This window comes from Lampris incognitus, chromosome 7 (genome assembly GCF_029633865.1).
Source record: "Lampris incognitus isolate fLamInc1 chromosome 7, fLamInc1.hap2, whole genome shotgun sequence".
NCBI classification, from domain to species: Eukaryota; Metazoa; Chordata; class Actinopteri; order Lampriformes; family Lampridae; genus Lampris; species Lampris incognitus.
In genome coordinates this window covers 1,725,881-1,745,383 of record NC_079217.1, presented here as the reverse complement: position 1 = coordinate 1,745,383, position 19,503 = coordinate 1,725,881, and the positions used below count along the sequence as shown (strand labels likewise).

At 46.7% G+C, this 19,503-nt stretch overlaps 1 protein-coding gene across 1 annotated transcript in view; it reads right to left on the bottom strand.

The window, feature by feature from the left end:
* The window catches only part of cdon (cell adhesion associated, oncogene regulated), a 65,787-nt gene extending 48,254 nt beyond the window's left edge, over positions 1-17,533 (bottom strand). Inside the window, exon 1 of the mRNA XM_056283458.1 lies at positions 17,123-17,533. Within this exon, the coding sequence (XP_056139433.1) occupies positions 17,123-17,179 (57 nt within the window). The 5' untranslated portion in view covers positions 17,180-17,533. The remainder of the gene's footprint in view (positions 1-17,122) is intronic.
* Positions 17,534-19,503: the final 1,970 nt, after the last annotated feature.

The following is a 19,503-nucleotide window of genomic DNA, read 5'->3' as shown; positions in this document are numbered from 1 at the left end:
CGCTATCCCCCTTCTCGCTCTCTCTCACTCTCCCTCTTCTCTTTCTCCCCCTCTCCATCTTCTCTCTCGCTCTCCCCCTCTGCCCCCCCCTCACTATCTCTCTCTATCCCCAACGTTTGTCCTTTCTGTGGGGCAATAGAAACAGTTTGTCATAGTTTTACAGGGTGGACGGTTTGAAAAGCTGTTGGCTGGTAGAAACTTTGTTTGGACGTCTCAGTGAGACATTTTCTGAATCTGTTTCCTTTTATCAGCTGGATGACGGACCAGACTGAATATCAGCTGCTGCTGGACTGGAATGGAAACTAAAAAATGTGCTTTTGAAAATCAAATTCTCTCTCTCTCTCTGCATTATCAATTTTCTATTATTTTGTTTTGATGATATTGTACAATCTATTCTCTGTTAATTTTATTTCTGTTGTGTGTGTGTGTGTGTGTGTGTGTGTGTGTTGCAATTGTATGAATGTGAAACAAGGTGTTGCTGTAAGACAGCATGCATGCTCAGTCAACCTACCCTGTATAAATAAAGGTTACTTGAAAGTAAATAGAATAAAATGTGGCTGTAGCCGAGGAGTGCTTCAGCTTTGGGACCGGGTGCCCGTGTGTAAACACACACAGCTGCCTATCTGGCCCATCGATCTGGCACAACGAGGAAACACGGGGGCATCGTTCCTGCCTCTTATCTGTTTGGCTTTCGTCTGACATCCGCCACCATACAGCCGCCACCATATAGCCGCCTGTGAGGAGACAGACACGGCAGGGATATCTTGTTTCTCTCATCACAGAGAGGCATCCTGATGCTGGCAGGCTCTGATGACTGGGAAGGCAAATCCCACTGCCCCCAAAAAAAGAAAAGTAAAGAAAAAAATAACAGGCACCCAGACAAAAGATGGAATGAGCCTAGCCTGGGTCGTATCCATTCACAAAAAGGGGGAAGTTCCCTTTCAGATGAAGTCCAATTGGTCTGAGAGACGTCTTACCCAGCGCCACCTCCTGCACCGATCTCCCGCCAGACAGCCAACTCCCTCCCCTCCTCTCCTATCCCCTCTTTCCTTCTCCAAGGGGCCGTGCTATGCTACTTCAGCAGGAAAAAGCTCCTGCGTTCCAGCTTTCCTCTGTCCCCCACGCGTCACCCCATCTACCTTCCACCGGCGTCTTCCGTTACTCTCTGCTTTTGCACTTACAGCACGTGAGTGGCCCTTTTCTAAAGCTGCCCGGGAAGCTGGGCCAACAGACGTCCTGCAGACAACACAAGACTTTGCTGGGGCAAGCAGATGCACAGAGGACGCAGGGAGGGGACGGTGCATGGAAGTAAGATGTAGTGAGTGTGTCAGTGAGTTCATCAATTGGGGGGGGGGGGATTTTTTTTTTTGTGCATTTGACCTTTGTGTGTTTTGGGAAAAGTTTTGAGTGACGCCTGGCTTAAGTGAACAAAAGACACGGAGGGGAAAAAACGGAGCGCCCTTCCTGTCTCTGTCTTTCCGTCCGTTTCTCTCTCTGTCGCTCTGAGCCTCTCGGTCTCATTCTGTCTCTAATTCTGTCTCTCTCTCACTCTGTCTGTCTCTCGCGCCCCCTCTCTCTCTGTGCATGCTGGGAGTTGCGGGTGTGGGAGTGTGTTCTTATCCATATTCATTGTTTGGTTTGGTATGTATCACTGCTGAATTGTTGTATTCATTAGAAGTATATTAAAAGAATCTTTTAAAATTCAAGTCTCACTCGCTGAGTCTCTTTCTGTGTGTGTGTGTGTGTGTGTGTGTGTGTGTGTGTGTGTGTGTCACTCTGGGTCTCCCTGTCTCTCTCGTCAAGATGAATAGCCGCTGGGATGGGATGAAAGGCAGCTCCCCTATTTTAGTAATGCAAAACCCGCCGGGTGGATACACACGGGTGTAGCACCATCTATCCCCTCCGTGAGACAAGAGGGAACTGTGGTGATGACACAGAGGAAAATAAACATTCTGACAGGCTGCCCTCGGGGTAGGAGGGGGGAGGGGATGGGGGTGAAAAGGGGGTGGTGGTGGTGATGTGTGTGTGTGTGTGGAGGGGGGGCGTCGCACCTGCACTTCAATTTCGGCCTCCTGTCTGCAGGGCCTACTTAAAGCTACCATCTGTGTGTGTGTGTGTGTGTGTGTGTAGGGGTGTGGGGGTGTAGGGGTGTGGGGGTGGCCCATATCCCTGTCATATTGGGTAAACAGGCACCAAAGCAATGCGGCGGAGCGTCAAAGGCCCAGAGGACAGGGGAAGAACAGGTCACGACTGGCGCTCCTGATGGAGGCAGGGGCCCCGGGTTTTTACGCTTCACAGGGCCGCACAGCCAAGTCAGAGCAAGCGGCAAACGGCCAGGAGACAGGTTCAGCGATAACAGGGAACCAATCCCCCGCCAGTTCTGGCCACTGGCACCGTGGGGAGACATATGTTGCTCTCTGTGATGCGAAAAAAAAAGAAATCTGCACCAAGTTGTTGATCTCACTTGGGGAAAAAAAAGTTAGCACGTGCCCAGAACCGAATCAGACTCAGCTGGGAGTCACTGATTCAGATGTTGGAGGTGGGTGAGCGGTGGGGATGATAGAGAATGATTGATAGGCAGAGAACAAGAGAGAGAGAGACAGAGACAGAGAGAGAGAGAGACAGAGAGAGAGAGAGAGAGAGAGAGAGAAACCGTGCAGAAGTCTTTTCTGGTATGATGGTCTAATCTGACCTCCAAGCTGAAGCTGATTCACATGCTATATACCCCAAACTTGTCAGCACTCGCCCCTCATCTCACTGACAGAGGATCTGCAGCACAGACATTCCACAGTCCCTGACCGGACTCAGAGACTCAGAGAGAGAGGCGGGGGGGGGGGGGTGAGACAGAGAGAGAGAGACAGTAAGTCAGAAGAGACAGGCAGACGCAGTAAAACACACACACACACACACACACACACACACACACACACACACACACACACACACACACACACACACACACACACACACACACACACAATGACAGTTGAGTTGAATGCAAAACAAGACGACAGGAGACAAAGGAGAAAAGCATGTGAGTGTGGAAAGAAAAGAGATCTGGGGGGCTGGAGTAAAAGGAGACGGGGTGTGCAGAGGTGAAACGTTCACTTTGAGGAGAAAAGCTGCCAAGTCCCAACTCACTTCTCCTCCCTAATTTTTTGGCTTGGAGATGGTTATGTGAAGATACAGTCACAGGCGAACCCTGAGCCCCCGGTCTGCCAGACTGTCTGACGGGTCCATCCTACGGAATCGATGGCCGCTGTGTTAATCTCAGAAGGGTTGGGAGGAGGCACCCGAGAGAACAGACGGGATGGGGGCCCATTACTGGCTTCTACTGGTCTGGGTGAGCCTCCTTTCAGTGCCCAAGGCTGCAGGGACCAGACTAATGAGTGGAAACACTGGGTCTCTGAACTGGGCTCGCTCTCTGATTAAAGGCTAAGCCATATTAAAAGAGAAGGAGAGAGAGAGGACAAAGAGAGGAAAGAGAGGAGAGAGGAGAAAGAGAAAGACAGAGGAGAGAGAGACAGAGGGGAAAGAGAGAGACAGACAGACAGACAGACAGAGACCCAGAGACAACTGCGACGGAGGAGAAGCGAAGGCTGAAAAACACTTCCTTCTCTCTTGCACTAAATACAAACTCACCAGAAACACTTCTCTAAAAATCCTCCAAAGAAAAAAGTGCGTTATTCTTGGAGATAATCTGAACACACGCACAATCTGAACTCTACACACAATATGTAATATCATGCCACAATCGAAGACACACGAGCTCTGTCATCTCTGATGCTGACGAAGCACATCTATTAAACTTTACTGAATCATCAAACTAACACAACAATTTTACACGACGAAGCCGTCGATGTACAGACAACCATCTTGTTTTACCTGCTTTAGTCTACGATATGTGATCAAACCTACGCTGTGGCAGCACGTGCATCCGCACATCTTACCAGTGAAGCTCAACGAATTGAGAGACAGACGGACAGACGGACAGACAGACGGACAGACGGATGGGCGGACGGGCGGACGGACAGACAGACAGACAGACAAACAGACAGACAGACGGGCGGACAGATGGACAGACAGACAGACAGACAGACAGACGGAGGGGCGGGCGGGACGGACGGACGGACAGACAGACAGAAGGACAGACAGACAAACAGACAGATGGGCGGACAGACAGACAGACAGACAGACAGACAGACAGACAGACAGAAGGACGGATGGACAAAAAGGGAGACGGACAGACAGACAGACAGACAGACAGACAGACGGGCAGAAGACACAGACGGATGGACAGACAGAAGGACAGACTGACAGACAGACAGATAGACAGACAGACAGACGGACGGACAGACATAGGGATGGAGACGTGATTAGGAACAAATTGAGGGAATTAGGAAGGGGAACAGAAAAGGTGTCCTCTCTGTTTTACTGGGAAAGCAGGAGTAAGTGACACATATCGAGGAACGTTTGGACGTCACTCAGCTCACGTATGGTGTTATCTACAGTATAAGGTATGGTATTATCTACAGTATAAGGTATGGTATTATCTACAGTATAAGGTATGGTATTATCTACAGTATAAGGTATGTTGTTATCTACAGTATAAGGTATGGTGTTATCTACAGTATAAGGTATGTTGTTATCTACAGTATAAGGTATGGTGTTATCTACAGTATAAGGTATGGTATTATCTACAGTATAACGTATGGTATTATCTACAGTATAACGTATGGTATTATCTACAGTATAAGGTATGGTATTATCTACAGTATAAGGTATGGTATTATCTACAGTATAAGGTATGTTGTTATCTACAGTATAAGGTATGGTGTTATCTACAGTATAAGGTATGTTGTTATCTACAGTATAAGGTATGTTGTTATCTACAGTATAAGGTATGTTGTTATCTACAGTATAAGGTATGGTGTTATCTACAGTATAAGGTATGGTATTATCTACAGTATAAGGTATGGTGTTAGCTACAGTATAAGGTATGTTGTTATATACAGTATAAGGTATGGTATTATCTACGGTATAAGGTATGGTGTTATCTACAGTATAAGGTATGGTGTTATCTACAGTATAACGTATGGTATTATCTACAGTATAAGGTATCGTGTTACCTACGGTATAAGGTATGGTATTATCTACAGTATAAGGTATGGTGTTATCTACAGTATAAGGTATGGTATTATCTACAGTATAAGGTATGGTGTTATCTACAGTATAAGGTATGGTATTATCTACAGTATAAGGTATCGTGTTACCTACGGTATAAGGTATGGTGTTATCTACAGTAAAAGATATGGTATTATCTATGGTATAAAGTATGGTATGGTATTATCTACGGTATAAGGTATGGTGTTATCTACGGTATAAGGTTTATCTACAGTATAAGGTATGGTGTTATCTACAGTATAAGGTATGGTATTAGCTACAGTATCAGGTATGGTATTATCTACAGTATCAGGTATGGTATTATCTACAGTATAAGGTTTATCTACAGTATAACGTATGGTGTTATCTACAATATAATGTATGGTATTAGCTACAGTATAAGGTATGTTATCTACAGTATAAGGTTTATCTACAGTATAAGGTATGGTGTTAGCTACAGTATCAGGTATGTTGTTATCTATAGTATAAGGTTTATCTACAGTATAAGGTATGGTATTATCTACAGTATAAGGTATGGTATTAGCTACAGTATAAGGTATGGTATTATCTACAGTATAAGGTATGGTATTAGCTACAGGATAAGGTATGGTATTATCTACAGTATCAGGTATGGTGTTAGCTACAGTATAAGGTATGGTATTATCTACAGTATAATGTATGGTATTATCTACAGTATAAGGTATGGTATTATCTACAGTACAAGGTATGGTATTAGCTACAGTATCAGGTATGGTGTTACCTACAGTACAAGATATGGTGTTATCTACAGTATAAGGTATGGTATTATCTACAGTATAAGGTATGGTATTATCTACAGTATAACGTATGGTATTATCTACAGTATAAGGTATCGTGTTACCTACGGTATAAGGTATGGTATTATCTACAGTATAAGGTATGGTGTTATCTACAGTATAAGGTATGGTGTTATCTACAGTATAAGGTATGGTATTATCTACAGTATAAGGTATGGTGTTATCTACAGTATAAGGTATGGTGTTACCTACAGTACAAGATATGGTGTTATCTACAGTATAAGGTATGGTATTATCTACAGTATAAGGTATGGTATTATCTACAGTATAAGGTATGGTGTTACCTACAGTACAAGATATGGTGTTATCTACAGTATAAGGTATGGTGTTATCTATGGTATAAAGTATGGTATGGTATTATCTACAGTATAAGGTATGGTATTATCTACAGTATAAGGTTTATCTACAGTATAAGGTTTATCTATGGTACAAGGTATGGTGTTATCTACAGTATAAGGTATGCTGTTATCTACAGTATAAGGTATGGTATTATCTACGGTATCAGGTATGGTTTTAGCTACAGTTATCAGGTATGGTATTAGCTACAGTATCAGGTATGGTATAATCTACAGTATCAGGTATGGTATTATCTATGGTATAAGGTATGGTGTTATCTACGGTATCAGGTATGGTATTAGCTACAGTATCAGGTATGGTGTTATCTACGGTATCAGGTATGGTATTATCTACGGTATCAGGTATGGTATTAGCTACAGTTATCAGGTATGGTATTAGCTACAGTATCAGGTATGGTATAATCTACAGTATCAGGTATGGTGTTATCTATGGTATAAGGTATGGTGTTATCTATGGTATAAGGTATGGTGTTATTGACACTGAAGCCAACGCAGCATTAAAATACACTGTAATAAATCGTGGACACCCCCGCCCCTGACCCCAACAACGCTGCCATGGTGCGGGGACGAGGAATGAAAGTAGATTCTTCCCACCGCCCTCCACCCCAACCCACCCCACTGCTGATGGATCAGACAGCCACATCCCCACAAAGCCCTGTTTACCAAGGACACACATATACCCCCACTCCCCAACACACACACACCACTACCCCCACCCCACCCCCTCAAGTTCCCCATGCACCACAACTCAACTCTCCCCGGGTCCCAGACCCGAGACCTGGGAGACAGCGCTAATACTGCCCTGCGGCAGGCTCGTTGGCCAGGGACACAAACAGCAAAGTGGGGAGCCTGAGAGAGGCTGAAAAGAGGGAGGAAAGCGAGAAAAACAAGAGACGGTGAGAGAGACAGAGCGAGAGCGAGGGAGAGGGAGAGACAGAGACAGAGCGAGACAGAGCTAGAGAGGGAGAGGGAGACTGAAAGGCAGTACAGTATATACTAAGACCCATCTAAATTGTAGATTGTCCTGCAATGTTGTACTTTCGCCAGGAATGTGTGTGTGTGTGTTTTTGTGTGTGGTGGAGGGGGGAGGGGGGGTGTAAAGGGGTGTACATTATTTGTTTCCCAAGGTCCTGAACAGCAGGATTAACAACAGGGGCGAAACTCAATAGTGGCCCCCGGGCACTGGAAACAGATCCCCGGGTATCACCAGCGCACAAAGCCACCTCGAGACCTATCGCAAAGTGCACGTAACTAACAACCACTTCCCCCATTGTCGGGAGCTCTCGGCACGCCTTCCGGCTGATTTCACAGGCCTTTCAGCCCACGGGGGGAATGTTTCGCACAGGCGCAAGGTAATTCTGTCAGAAAGGAGGAATGCACAAGAAGGCCCTGTTGCCCGCAGGGTGTGTGTTATAACACTGATCTCCAACATGTGCCAAGAGACTGATTCATCGGGCCAGGACCAGGACCAGGACCAGGCGAGGGTGGGAAGGGGGGGGGGGTTGGAGGTGGAGGGGGTGGCGATGAGTGGGAGGGTGTCTGGGATTGTGCAGCCGTGGCATGGAGCAGGAGGAGTACGGGAGATTCACATTCCTCACTTTCAACCTTGATTAGAAAGAGATGCAGAGGGGTAAGCAAACACGCTGATGCAAGGAAGACTTGGGGGGGGGGGGGACAAAAACAAGTTGCCAGATGCCTTTACGTTTGCTAGTTTGGCAGATGCTTTCATCCATAGTGACTTGTCAGACAGTCAGCGATGAGCAGATAAGGCTGAGAGTTATCAGCTGGCGTCACAGAGCACTTGTCATATCTGAGCTAAGATGCATGTCAAGTCGAGTGGGTTTAGTGTAGTCACACCTTAGAAGATCATCCAGAAGTGGACAACAGCAAAACAAAAGATTCATATTGCCACAGCACAGTAAAGTCAGGCCAATCAAACCAGGAGGATGTAACTATGGAGAACGCAACTAGAAAAGGGCCCGGTGGGAGATCTCAGGGACACTGGTGTTTAAGCAAGTAAGGGTGCAGATGTCTTGAAAATGTCCATTTGTTTTAAAATGGCTGCACTTAGTCAGGATTCCACCCTTGTTTTCACACACCCTGTTGTGTGTGGGTGTTCGACTACGGGCAAACACAGCACTCGGGTCCAATCCGTCCTCCCCCAAGAGCTCTCTGCTGCAGCCTCCCATCACTCCCTTGCTCCCCTGGATTCCATCACCGTTGGCGTCGCTACGGCAACAAGCGGCGAAGACGTAGACAAGAGTATCTGCTCAGTCTCCAACAGATAGAGCCCTGGCTGCCGACCAGAGGCACTTTTACACTAAAACATATATTAGATAATGTAATTTCAAACATGCACAACTAAAACAAAATGACAGCGTGTTCCGAACCGCCACTAACAAGAAACCAAGACTTACACACGCAACTGCTTGCCAATATTTGAAAGGGGAAAGAAAAGAAAAGAAAAGAAAAGAAAAGAAAAGAAAAGAAAAGAAAAGAAAAGAAAAGAAAAGAAAAGAAAAACTCATTTGGACCAGTTTCAGTGTATGTGTGTTTTTCTTTGTGTTTCGCTTCCGAGGCGTGAAAAAGGCAGTACACACACACACACACACACACACACACAGTATTTTCAGGTTAAATATAATGGACGAGCGGGGGGGGGGGGAGATTTGACGCAGGTTCAAATATAATGGACGAGCGGGGGGGGGGGGGGGCAGAGAGCCCTCCTGCTCTTGTCTGCTCAAAAATGAAGTACACGGTCATCAGACGAAACAAAAACAAACACAATTTGAAAAGGTTAAAAATATAATTAGCCTTCCTCACCGTTTCCCCAAATCGGTTACTAGACCCAAACAAACAAGACCCCCCCCCCTCCCATGTACACGCTTGGGGACGTGAAGATAAATAGGCGAGTTTGAGGCGCAGTCTGAGCATGCTTTATTTAGGTTGTCTAAATGTTTATCCGTCTTGCCCCCGAACACCCGCCGCTTGTTGTGCGGCATCGAGCGAGATCGCAAAACAAACTGGCTGGTGGGATTTCAACAAACTCGCCGTCGGAGTTTCCACTTCTGGCTCCCAGTCAAATCATTAAAAGCTCGCTACATGTTCGAGACCCAGCCCTCTTCGTACAGCACCGGGAGGCAGCGGAGCAGCGTTTTGCAGATGACACATCAGCTCGCATGGCGCCAAGAGCAACACGACCTCATGACAACAGCAAAACAAAACAACAACACTGGAACACTGATCCATTTTATGCCAACGCCGCATATTTGCGTGTGTCTACTACTGTGGGCGGCAACCCCGGTGCCTCACAGATAGAGATGATGCTCATAATTAGGTTATTTATTCAGTATAATTAGGGACACAACCACCACCACCACCACCCCCCCCGGTGATGAAACTTAGACCTTCCATGCATACTGCAATGTGCTAATCCAAATAACCCTGACTCCATCAGAAACCATACAGAAAGCCACTCCCACTACACGTTTGATGCTGCGGTCTTGACTTTTCTCTCTTGTGTCTCTTTTACAAATAAGGGGTTCCATTGCACCCTGAGGGGCCACATCTTCCAGCGGGGAAGGCCCAAAATGGCACCCGTAACCACAGGCCAGGAGGCAGGCACAGGCACAGCAACACACACACACACACACACACACACACACACACACACACACACACACACACACACACACACACACACACACTCTGATCTGGGAGAAAAACAGCCCTTCAAACAAGTAGTCTGTTTGTCAGCCAGAGGGGGAGTGCCAGCCACTAGCTTTGCCTTAATATAGTCGTGCTGTTCCTCTTGCTGGCTTTGCAACAGCACACGCGCGCACACACACACACACACACACGCACACACACACGCACACACACACACACACTTGGAGAAACCCATGTCAGATGTGACTTATTGGTTCAACATTTGAAATAGAAAGCTGTGGTTACTCACGGCTTCGAGACGAGAGACTGTAACTCGGGGCCGCAATAAGGCAACCGGCAAAGCCAGGCATATTTAGTAGGGTCAATTTCAGGAAGGGGGAAAAGAAATGAATCTTGCAAACAGGAAGACGCTGAGGATGCAAAAACTCCCCTCATATGTCCTGGAACCCTTCCTTTTTTTTTTTCCATGAAAGCTGTCAGAGAGAGTCTGGTTCAGAAGTTCACCCCATAAAAAAAGAAGAAGATGAACTCTCCCCTAAGGGGTGAAGATTCATACGCTGCTAAAACTAAGAAACCCTATAAAAACCATAAGCCGGGGGAACGAGGGATCTCATCATGCATTTTTTGACAATTTTCAGATAAATTGTTGTTTTTGGCGGGTCTTCTGCAAAACGCCACTTTTGAGACCTCTACAGGATATAGTCTTTTATATATATATATATATATATATATATATATATACACACACACACACACACACACACACACACACACACATATCTTGCATCACATTGAAAGAATTCAACATGCCTATAATCATAACTGCTCATCATTTCCCCTTCCATTTTTAGTAAATCATAACGCATGACAGGCCTGCAGTGTGCAGCCCTGTCAGGAAGGATACGTTCATATTTAACCATCTGCCAAGACCTTTCCATCGTTCCATCAGACCCATCACTTCCTGCATCAAACTGGTCGTGAGTCTGCATTTCAATGTTGACCAGAATAGAAATGTCCCACAGTAAGTGCCTCTAGTTCACACAATTTCATTTTGGTCCCCAGCCTTCTTGGTTGGCTTCCAGTTGCAGTCTAGACATTTAAGTGTTGCTTCAAAAGAAACACATTTAAGCAAGATCTTTGGTGATGACACACTCAAGGAAAAAAAAAGATTGTCCGGCAGAAAAATTAGACATTCCCGCCCTGCTATCTCCAAGCCCCATGGCTTCGGCCCACCGCATCCAGTGGCTTGCCCCAACATCTGCTTCTGTTGCTCCAGAACTGTTTGTTTGTTTTAACAATTATGTCCCGATGTTTCTCATTTTATTTCTTAACGTTCACAAAAATCGTTACCCCGTTTTGGGTCCGCCACGGTTCTGACTTGGTAGAAACTCAATACGAGCATCTGTTGATCGCCGGTGTGTAAACCGTGCTGCGGTGAGCTCACCGCTGACATTTCGAGGAGCACGTCGGCTATTTGAGAAAGCTTTCGCTCTGTCGGCAACCTCCTAAAGCAACGTACGTGCCTGCAGAGCACGGCGGTCAGTGCTGCGCTGTTCAGGCCAGACCGGCCAGACTCTGGGACACGTAAGAAACACCTTGTGAAGGGTCCCCGCTGGGAGACATGGGAATTGTGTAGCTAAAATAATGGCAGTGTGTGCCGAGAGCAGATAAGAAGTGCTACGAATGACAGCTCCTCGTAAACACAAGTGACACCTCGAGCTACTGCGTACGTCCAGACAGCAAGGATCACTTTATCCAACTCCACACACGGCTAATCCCAGGACATATTAGGTGAGGGAAGTGGGGGGCAGAAAACACGGCACATATACGAGTTTCTGTTTAGCTTAAGAAGTGCAGCAGCGGGATGCACTCACCAACTCCATTTCTCTCTCTGAGCTGCCCATCTTTCCCATCGAGCCCCGTCCCAGGCTGCTGGGTGTTGTCAGTCAGCACCCTCCCGGCTCCGTGCAACATCGGGGCTCTTGGCAGGCTGCCCAACACTCCCCTCTGTCCATTTAATGGACCCTGAGCACCGGTTTGTCCTTGACGAATGGAAGCTGAACCTCACAGGGTAAAGGCCAGCATTAGAAAGTGGCAGGGAGGGAGGGAGGGAGGGAAAGTTAGACGGAGAGGCAGAGTGGGAACAAAAGTATGAGAGAAAGACAAAAAGAAAGACAGAGAAACATAGGTAGACAGACGGAATGAGAGAATGAAAGAAAGACAAAATGTTAGAAATGCTGAGTGGGAACAAAATATGAGAAAGAAAAAGAAAGAAAAAGGTCAGAGGGACAGATAGACAAAGAAAGAAGGCTGATTCTGTCTATTTTCTTGGACAGAAACGCAGAAGAAAGAAAATTACAGAGGGAAAGAAAGGCAGAAAGGAAAGAAAGAAAGAAAGAAAGGACAGAGGGCCAGATAGACACAAAGAAAGAAGGCGGATGATAGAAAGACGAGAAAATGGACAGAAAGGCAGAAAGGAAAGAAAGAAAGAAAGAAAGAAAGAAAGGACAGAGGGCCAGATAGACACAAAGAAAGAAGGCGGATGATAGAAAGACGAGAAAATGGACAGAAAGGCAGAAAGGAAAGAAAAAAAGAAAGGACAGAGGGCCAGATAGACACAAAGAAAGAAGGCTGACGACAGAAAGACGAGAAAATGGACAGAAATGCAGAAAGGAAAGAAAGAAAGGACAGAGGGACAGATAGACAAAGAAAGAAGGCTGACGACAGAAAGACAAGAAAATGGACAGAAAGGCAGAAAGAAAGAAAGGAAAGAAAGAGTATCACTCAAACCTTGAGCAATGAAAACCAAGTGAGGGTTATGAATCAATACCCCCCTTCCCCCCCTCCCCCCTGGTCTCAGCTTATGAATACTTGCAAGGAAGGTCAAAAGTCAGCCAAACAACAACCCGCTGAAATCAGTGCTGCAGTACCAAGGACCCGGGACGGACCCCCTCCACAGACTTATACAACAATTTTCGCTCAAGTCCCAAATGAGGACGACGACGATGAGAAACCATCTGACTTCTCATATGCCAGCCGTGTCTCCCTCCTTCTTTACAAGTGGGTCTTTTCAGGGCGTTTGCACCGGCCAGCAGCTGAGCCTTTAGACCAATATTATAGATCAGAAGTCAAACTCAAACAAACAACTCAACCGCGCTTATGATTCAGCCATTAAACTCACTTTCATCCCCTCACGGCCACGGCTGAGGCTCGCTGCCTTGCCACACATCTGTATGGCAGAAGAAAAGGGGGGGGGGGGCTCCTAAAATACACCGAGACCGCTGTTGTCAGCCGTCCAGCAACACCCTACCCGCTCCAAAACACACAGCACCTGCCTCCTATTTGCACATCCATCAGTAACCTTTCTCTGCAAACCGGTCTCTCCATCACCGTGGCGGTGCGATGTCAAGCGTTTCCCCCCAATCGGTGGGCTGTCCTCTGGACGGACGCAGCCCGTCTCCCTGCCTTGCATCAGTCCATCAGGCAAGGGTCCGCTAATCAATAACAACACGTTACCTAAGCTGTTGGAGACGGCTGGTGTTCAGCTGTACCTTTTCCAACAGCATTATCAATACGGACCCCTCCAGCACACACACACACACACACACACACACACAGAGTCCGGGGCGAGGGATTCTCATACTGCATCAGAATAATCAGGGGGGCCATTATGAGTGCAGGGGGCTGGATCCATTAAACATGCTTACATTCAAATTGCCCACTTAACATAGTTCTTCAATAGCAACATGTGTTTATCATTAGCAGGCACCCTAATCGCTCAAACATTATTGTAGCACACTTAATGGCATAGTTGTGCTTTGTTCAAGTCTGTCAGATAAGAGCCGGGCCACTAATGGCTTATTAATTATGTTGCGAGTCACAAAAATCATGCTTTGAAAGCAGCATTATTTTCTCGGCTCCGCTGTTGTCACAAGTCATTAGGTTCATGATGAGTATTTACCACGGGTAGGCTGCCACGCACACGCACACGCCTGCACGGCTCGCTGGCGTCACAAGCTAGAAACGGTCCACGTATCAATAGGCCAGACTGGAAGGCCACCACTGGCTTAGCCTCGGCACAGAGGCAGCCCGCTCTTGGTTTGTTTCTGACCCCCGTCAAAGGCTCACCCAATATAGCGGAGCCCTGAAAAGGGTTGTGAAAGCCGTCGGAAGCGTATTCTTGTCCTCCGGCGACCCAACAAAGCACGAGCAGCTGTTTGAACTTGGAAGTGTTTTCTTCGGAGGCGCCCATGCGTGTCCCAGCGACTGGATGTCATGCGTTTTCGGACAGATTCAGGACTTTGTCCTCAATAACTTTTTAAGTGTTCCATTTTCCGAGTGTAACCCCTATGTAACAAAAGCCCCTGTGAAACCCAGATGATAGGGGTGAACAGCACACTGAGGAAATGACTTGGAGGAGGAGGAGGAGGAGGAGGAGGAGGAGGAGGAGGAGGAGGGGGAGGTGAGAGACTTATCTCAATGGCCGCATCATAACTCCAGCTACCAAGCCTATGGGCCTAATGGATGTTTTGTTTTGGGGTTGTTTTTCCCCTTTTGAAATGTTATCTTACATTTATGGTATGCGACTATAATGTAGTGACATTTCAGTACACCGTCGCACAAACGGCACATTAGAAATAGTCACTTGCACCGATAAACCAAACACAAAATCCAGTGGATCAACACAAATTCAGTTGCTGATAGAAAAAAAAAACATAAGCAGCATGTTGCAGAACAGAGAAGCGTAGCGGATGCAGAAGAAGAGCACATCATGTAGATAGATGAGTAGATGTTCCAACATGCAGAAGAAGAGCACATCATGTAGATAGATGAGTAGATGTTCCAACATGCAGTATAAGAGCACATCATGTGGCTAGATGAGTAGATGTTCCAACATGCAGAAGAAGAGCACATCATGTAGATAGATGAGTAGATGTTCCAACATGCAGAAGAAGAGCACATCATGTAGATAGATGAGTAGATGTTCCAACATGCAGAAGAAGAGCACATCATGTAGATAGATGAGTAGATGTTCCAACATGCAGAAGAAGAGCACATCATGTGGCTAGATGAGTAGATGTTCCAACATGCAGAAGAAGAGCACATCATGTAGATAGATGAGTAGATGTTCCAACATGCAGAAGAAGAGCACATCATGTGGCTAGATGAGTAGATGTTCCAACAAGGGGCTCCGCTGAGTAAAGAATACCCGGTGCTGGGTCGGCTCACATCGGTAGTGGCGTACACTCTGTTCAGGTTCACGTCAGCAGATGAGGCAAATCAAGCTGCACGTAGTCCTGTGGTACTGTGTGTGCATCTAACATGCTGCCAAGCTGAACTTGACTCACATTCAGGGGGATAACAGAGTAGATGTAGTGTGTTCAGCTCAGGGAGCAAACACACAACGTGGGACAGCCAGGTCCAGCCAGGTCCAGCGAACATGAACTAATGTTCTGGATGAGGCTCGCATGAGCAGTCTGCCTGACTAACTCAGCGACTGACACATGTCTCCTGTCCACACACACACACACACACACAGATTAACTTTTGTTATTTGTTATTTTTGCAGCTGAAGCAAAACTGAAGCAGCATTTTACCCCATGCCAGATAAAGAGGGAGTGAGGACATCCTCCCAGCAACCAGTCACCCAGGTCAACATTCAACCCTGACACACACACACACACACACACACACACACACACACACACACACACACACACACCTTATGTACCACTAATGCTTACCACATCTGTGTTTAACTGCCCCGAGTCTGCAGGTGCTTTCATGGCTTTTTAACACGGCTTAAGGTTAAAATGCTAAAGTTGTAATGGCGTTTTTAAGCTAAATGAGAATATTCTGGTAGACTGGTGTGCACTACTGACCCACCCAGCAGGTAGGACCCCATCAACACATAGCTCACCTGAACAGTGAGGTCAGCATGCTCACACACCAGTGGAGGAATGTGTGTAGGGTGATGCTGGCAACAGGTCAGGTGGCTCCTGGTGAGCACCTCCATCACACCAAAGCACACCTGAGTTCTCACACACCTGAGAGACCAGTCGCCTCCGAAGGCTCCCAAACCAAACCAGGACCCCAGCACCGGGACATTTCTAAAATGTAGTGGTTCTGAAACCAGGACCCCAGCACCGGGACATTTCTAACATGTAGTGGTTCTGAAACCAGGACCCCAGCACGGGGACATTTCTAAAATGTAGTGGTTCTGAAAGCAGGAGCCCAGCACGGGGACATTTCTAACATGTAGTGGTTCTGAAACCAGGAGCCCAGCACGGGGACATTTGCAGGAAAGGCCCCCCGTCTGTGGGGGGAGGCGCTGCTGCCCGCAGGCCAGGCGTCTCCAGCAGGGATGCGGGGTGAGCGGATGGGTGTCAGGGGGGAAAGTAGTCCATGCAGCGAAGGGAGGAAGTAGTCAGGTCTTCCTGCCCCTTCCTTTGATAACGACAACAAATCACTAATCACAAACCGGAACCAGAACCAGAACCGAGCTGGGGGCAGGAGTCGCTCCAAAGTGCGGCGCCCACGCAGGCAGACGACAGCTCGTGTCTCCAGCGGTGTATGAAGACGCTATGGGGGCATCCGCTTGGCAGACGCCACACGTTCGAGCAAACGTACCGTGCCGTCCTCGCGTCACGAACCCTGGAAACGTAGCTGCGCTCCACCGACGCCGAAGCGCTACTACAGACTCACAGCACCGACCGACCCGCCGCGACCTGGTCTCCACGCCAGGCTCACCAAGTCCGGGGACAAGCCGCTCAGGTCTCCGGAGTCCGCCTGCATTACACACAAGTTACGGCACCGCACGAAACACCGAGCACTTAACAAACTAGGCCGCACGTATCGGGTCCGGTCCGGTCCGGTCCGGTCCGCCCCGCCGCCGCTTCGGACCCGCGCCGCCGCCGCCGCCGCAGGGAAGCGGGGCGCCGCTTGGCCGGCGGCGGCGGCGGCGCGGGTCCGAGTCCGACCGCCCGCATTAGTCCAGGGGACAGGGGGAAGGTAGGTGTCCTCCCCGCAGCGACACGGCCCCGGCGGGACCGTCCTAACACGCCGGTTATAAGACGACACAGCGACGCTCCGTCTTACCTCTTCCGCAGCAGGGCACGAGCCGCCGGACGGTTCAGGAGAGCAGCGCGTTCTCATGGCGACGGATCCGAACTGGGCCCTCCATGAGGCACGGGCTCGGGGCGCGCGACGACCGGGAAATCAGGGACAAGGAGTCGCGGAAGGACTCGGGGGAGACAGAAGAGCCGACCGAGGGGGAGGAGGGGGAGACACGTCGGAGCCGAGGTGCGACTCGCTGCCGTCGGGTGAGCACAGAGCCGTCGTCGTCTTCTTCTTCGTGTTCTTCTTCTTCTTCTTTTTTGGAAGTGTAAAACTTTCCAAGTGTTTTCGTCTCGTCCCGGCCCGGCGCGGCGCGTTGCGTGTCTCAGCCCACTCTGACTTCTTCCCTCTGCTCCGCTCTCGCTCCGTCTGACTACAACTGTCTGTTCAACACACACACACACACTAACACACACACCAACACACTAACACACACACACACACCGACACACACATCTTTGAACCCAGTGTCGAGTTGCTCAGCAAATCATGGCTGGTCGTCAAACCGAGAAATGTCCCAGCCCCGCAGCTCAATACGCTGCGAGTGGGGAGGGAGAGAGAGAGAGAGAGAGAAAAAAAGAGAGAGAGAGGGCGAAAGAGAGAGAGAGAGAGAGAGGGAGAAAGAGAGAGGGAGAGAGAGAGGAGAGAGAGAGGGAGAGAGAGAGAGGAGAGAGAGGGAGAAAGAGAGAGGGAGAGAGAGAGAGGAGAAAGAGAGAGGGAGAAAGAGAGAGGGAGAGAGAGAGGGGAGAGAGAGAGAGAGAGAGAGAGAGAGAGAGAGAGGGAGAAGAGAGGGAGAGAGAGAGAGAGGGAGAGAGAGGGAGAAAGAGAGAGAGAGGGAGAGAGGGAGAGAGAGAGAGAGAGAGAGAGAGAGAGAGGGAGAGAGAGAGGGGGGGGGGTCCTCTATAGCCCGTGTGTGTTAACAAGCTTTACCATCAAACTGCAAACAAACCCTTCCTCCTCCCTTCTAACTAAAGACCCAGTGCCTTACCTGTGTATAGTATAGTATAGTATGGCATGGCATAGCATAGTATGGCATAGTATAGTAAAGCATAGTATAGCATAGCATAACATAGTATGGCATAGTATATTATAGTATAGCATCGTATAGTATAGCATAGTATAGCATAACATATAATATAATATACTGTGGCAGGATGAGGAAAAACACAGCAGACGAAGGCGAGTTTATATGATATAAGACATGGTATATGATATGATTATATATGGTATATAAGATATGATATGATATATGATATAAGATATATGATGATATATGATATGATATATATGGTATGATATATGATATGACATAAGATATATGATATATAAGATATGACATGATATGACATATGATAAGATATGATGTGAAATGATATAAGATATATGATATAAGACATGATATGATAAGATATGATATGATATAAGACATGATATGATATATGATATGATATAACACATGATATGATATGATATAAGATATATGATATGACATGATATAAGATATGATATGATATGAAATGATATAAGACATGATATATGATATGATATGATATGATATGATATGAAATGATATAAGACATGATATGACATGATATGACATGATATGATATAAGACATGATATGATATGATATAAGATATATGATATAAGACATGATATGATAAGATATGATATAAGACATGATATGACATGATATGACATGATATGATATAAGACATGATATGATATGATATGATATAAGATATATGATATAAGACATATGATATGATATAAGATATATGACATGATATAAGATATGATATGAAATGATATAAGATATATGATATAAGATATGATATAAGACATGATATATGATATGATATGAAATTATATAAGATATATGATATAAGACATGATATGACATGATATGACATGATATGATGTAAGACATGGTATGATATGATATGATATAAGATATATGATATAAGACATGATATGATATGATATATGATATGATATGATATAAGACATGATATGATATGATATGATATAAGACATGATGTGATAAGATATATGATGTGATATAAGACATGATATGATATGATATATGATATGATATGACATATGATATGACATGACATGATATGATATATGATATGATATATGATAGCAGTTGTGTGGGATTTCAAAATGAAGACGGGGGAATAATGTTGCCCACAGAAGGACGACTGTTACCTGTCGTTAGGTCACATCAGTGGGACAGACGGTGGGGGTCAAGCGGATCCATATCGTTCCTTCATTTGCTGACCTGCAGACTGCGGGCAGACTGCGGCTTACGCTGCTGAGACCCGGCATCCGAGAACTCACAACGAGGTGGATTGAACC